Raw genomic sequence first — 2325 nt, 5'->3', positions numbered from 1 at the left:
TTGCTGAGAGCAATTCCCAGACTCCCCTTCATCCACCCCTCCCCAACTCTGCCGACTCAATGTGGGACCCCCGGCGGCCTCAGAACCACTCCTTCCCACAAATTCTCCCCCTCCATCCCTGGGGGCGACTCAGGGGGACACCCAAACCACCAGAACCATTGTCAAGGTGGATGGGCACGAGGCGGGCAGCACAGGAGGGTTCCCACGGGCTCCTACTTCCCAGGAGGAAAACAAACTGAACAAACTGCCCCGAACACAAAAGACCAAACCAAAACAAAGCGAGAACATAAAACCAGCTACATAAATTGCAAAAAAGGAGTCTTGGTTCTATTTGTTCTGCAATAAGTTCACCAACATATATAAAGAAAAGCCAGGAACATTAGAGTAAGAGGAACAGGAGAGCCCTTGTGGGGTTCAAGTAATCTGTGCCCCCTCCCCGACCCCGCGCGGTTTAGACGAGCTATGCCCTGCGAAATCATAAGTTCTATCATCCAGGCACGTAGTTCTTGACCCAACGCAGCCCCCTGGCTTTGGCTTGTGAGTCCAGCTGGTACTTAATCCCCCAAGGGAAGCAGCCTTAGTTCAGAGCCTCTTCACCTGTTCACTGTGAGCCTAATGGGGCCCAAGAGGCAGCAGGTGCCGTCTCTTTGGAGGGCACTCAGGCAATGGAAGAGATCTCACTGTGTTTCCGTCCTCTGCAGAAAAGAGTCCCCAGGGAGGGCCAGCAGCTGCCCTGGCTGCCGGAGTGACAACAGAATAGGGAGGACATTAGCAGGGCCAAGGTGATAACGAAGGCAAGCACCCACCGGATGACGCCAGGGTAGATGAAGGGCAGGATGAGGAGGATGAGCAAGACCAGTAGGAGCAATTGTGCCGCCAGGCGTCGGGCTGCCACGCGGTTGGCGTTGGCCACATCCTGCCCATCCTCTCCCACCAAGCCGGGGGGCCACGCTGCCAAGGTGGCAGAATCTGCCAGCCTCTGAGGACAGAGCCGCAGCTCCGGGCACGGCTGGCCCAGCCGCCCCCCTACGGTCTCCTGGTCACGCAGGCTGCAGACGAGGCCCCCGGGGACAGAGGTGTCTTGGCGGCACAGTGGGCAGGTAACGGACCAGGTGTTGTCCCGTACGCACAGCAGGAGCCTGAGGCAAACGGCACAGAAGGAGTGCTGGCAGCCCAGCAGCTTGGCCGGCCGGGTACAGGTGTAGGGCTCCCGGCACACCAGGCACTCCAAGTCGCCATCCACGGAGCCCCAGTGACCCCCAGCAGGGTCCGTGGCCTTAGGGGTGGTGGGGGTGGCTCTTGCAGAGATGGGCTGGGGCTGCTCTGGGGCTGGCGTCTGCAGGACCTCGGCGCAGGCCATTCCGGGCACGGAGTCAGCGGGGACGGGGCAGCTCAGGGCCTGGGTATGGACAAGTGGTGTCCGCCAGCGCCGCTGGGACCTGGATGTGGTCTGGCTTCAGGCTGGGCGTCTCAGCCTCCCCCACCTCCTCGTCAGGCCCCTGGTGACAGCAGCCGTCTAGCACCCTTTCTCCTGGGGCTGCTCAGCCTGCTTCTTGGCTTACGTCTTCTCTCGAGTTATTATTATTTCTTTTCTTGAAACCTGGGGTTAATCAGTAACTCGTGAACCTGGAGACCTTGAGTTGCCTGATAGGAAGGCCGAAGGGGGCAGGGCCCGCACCGTGAGTCAGGACTTTCCTGTTGGGGACCAGGTGCCTCGGGAGCACCAGCAAGATGGTGGCTGATGAGCTTTGAGATGCATTAGGATCCCCACCCCACCCCCACCCCTAGAGCCGTTAAAGATGCAGATCTCCAGGCCCCAGACTGTGATCTGCCGGCAGGTCTGGATGGGATCTAAGAACCTCCGGGCACAGTTATCAACAAACATCTCATCATGAGGCTGACGTGGGTGGCCTGGGGAACCCACTTTGAGAAACACCACCCTAGCCAGGTTTCACACAAAACCTTCCAGATGTCAAGATGGGTGGACAACAGTTTTGTGCTCTGAGCACATTTGCCGACAGGTGGCCTCGTGAAAAAGAGAGAAGTGAGGGAAAGAAAACTCTGAGTGGGTGGTGGTTGGTAGGGTGTGGGAAGAAAGCCCAGACTGACACACAAAAACCCAAACCCAAACTGCTCACGGGTCTTTAGTGCACCTGCTACTGTAGCCAGTTCCTTTTTTGTCCCAGCAGCTGTATGAACAGCTACGGATTCACGAGCATCATGCTCGGGGCCTGCTTTGCCTCCACATAACTAACGATTGGTTCCATTTGTTGTGCACTAGGCACATACATCCTCAGTGGTCGTAAGAGCTGCTGCCCTTTATTT

The 2325-nt window shown here is 57.8% G+C and overlaps 1 protein-coding gene across 1 annotated transcript; it reads right to left on the bottom strand.

Annotated features, from left to right (window-relative positions):
* Window positions 1-658: 658 nt before the first annotated feature.
* Window positions 659-1360, bottom strand: RNF186 (ring finger protein 186). The gene has a single exon (XM_036115610.2). The coding sequence runs from the start codon at window positions 1358-1360 to the stop codon at window positions 659-661; it is 702 nt and encodes a 233-aa protein (XP_035971503.1).
* Between the last annotated feature and the right edge of the window lie 965 nt (window positions 1361-2325).

The sequence above is a fragment of the Halichoerus grypus genome, chromosome 5 (genome assembly GCF_964656455.1).
Source record: "Halichoerus grypus chromosome 5, mHalGry1.hap1.1, whole genome shotgun sequence".
In the NCBI taxonomy this organism is placed as follows: Eukaryota; Metazoa; Chordata; class Mammalia; order Carnivora; family Phocidae; genus Halichoerus; species Halichoerus grypus.
This window is presented reverse-complemented; position numbering and strand designations above follow the sequence as displayed.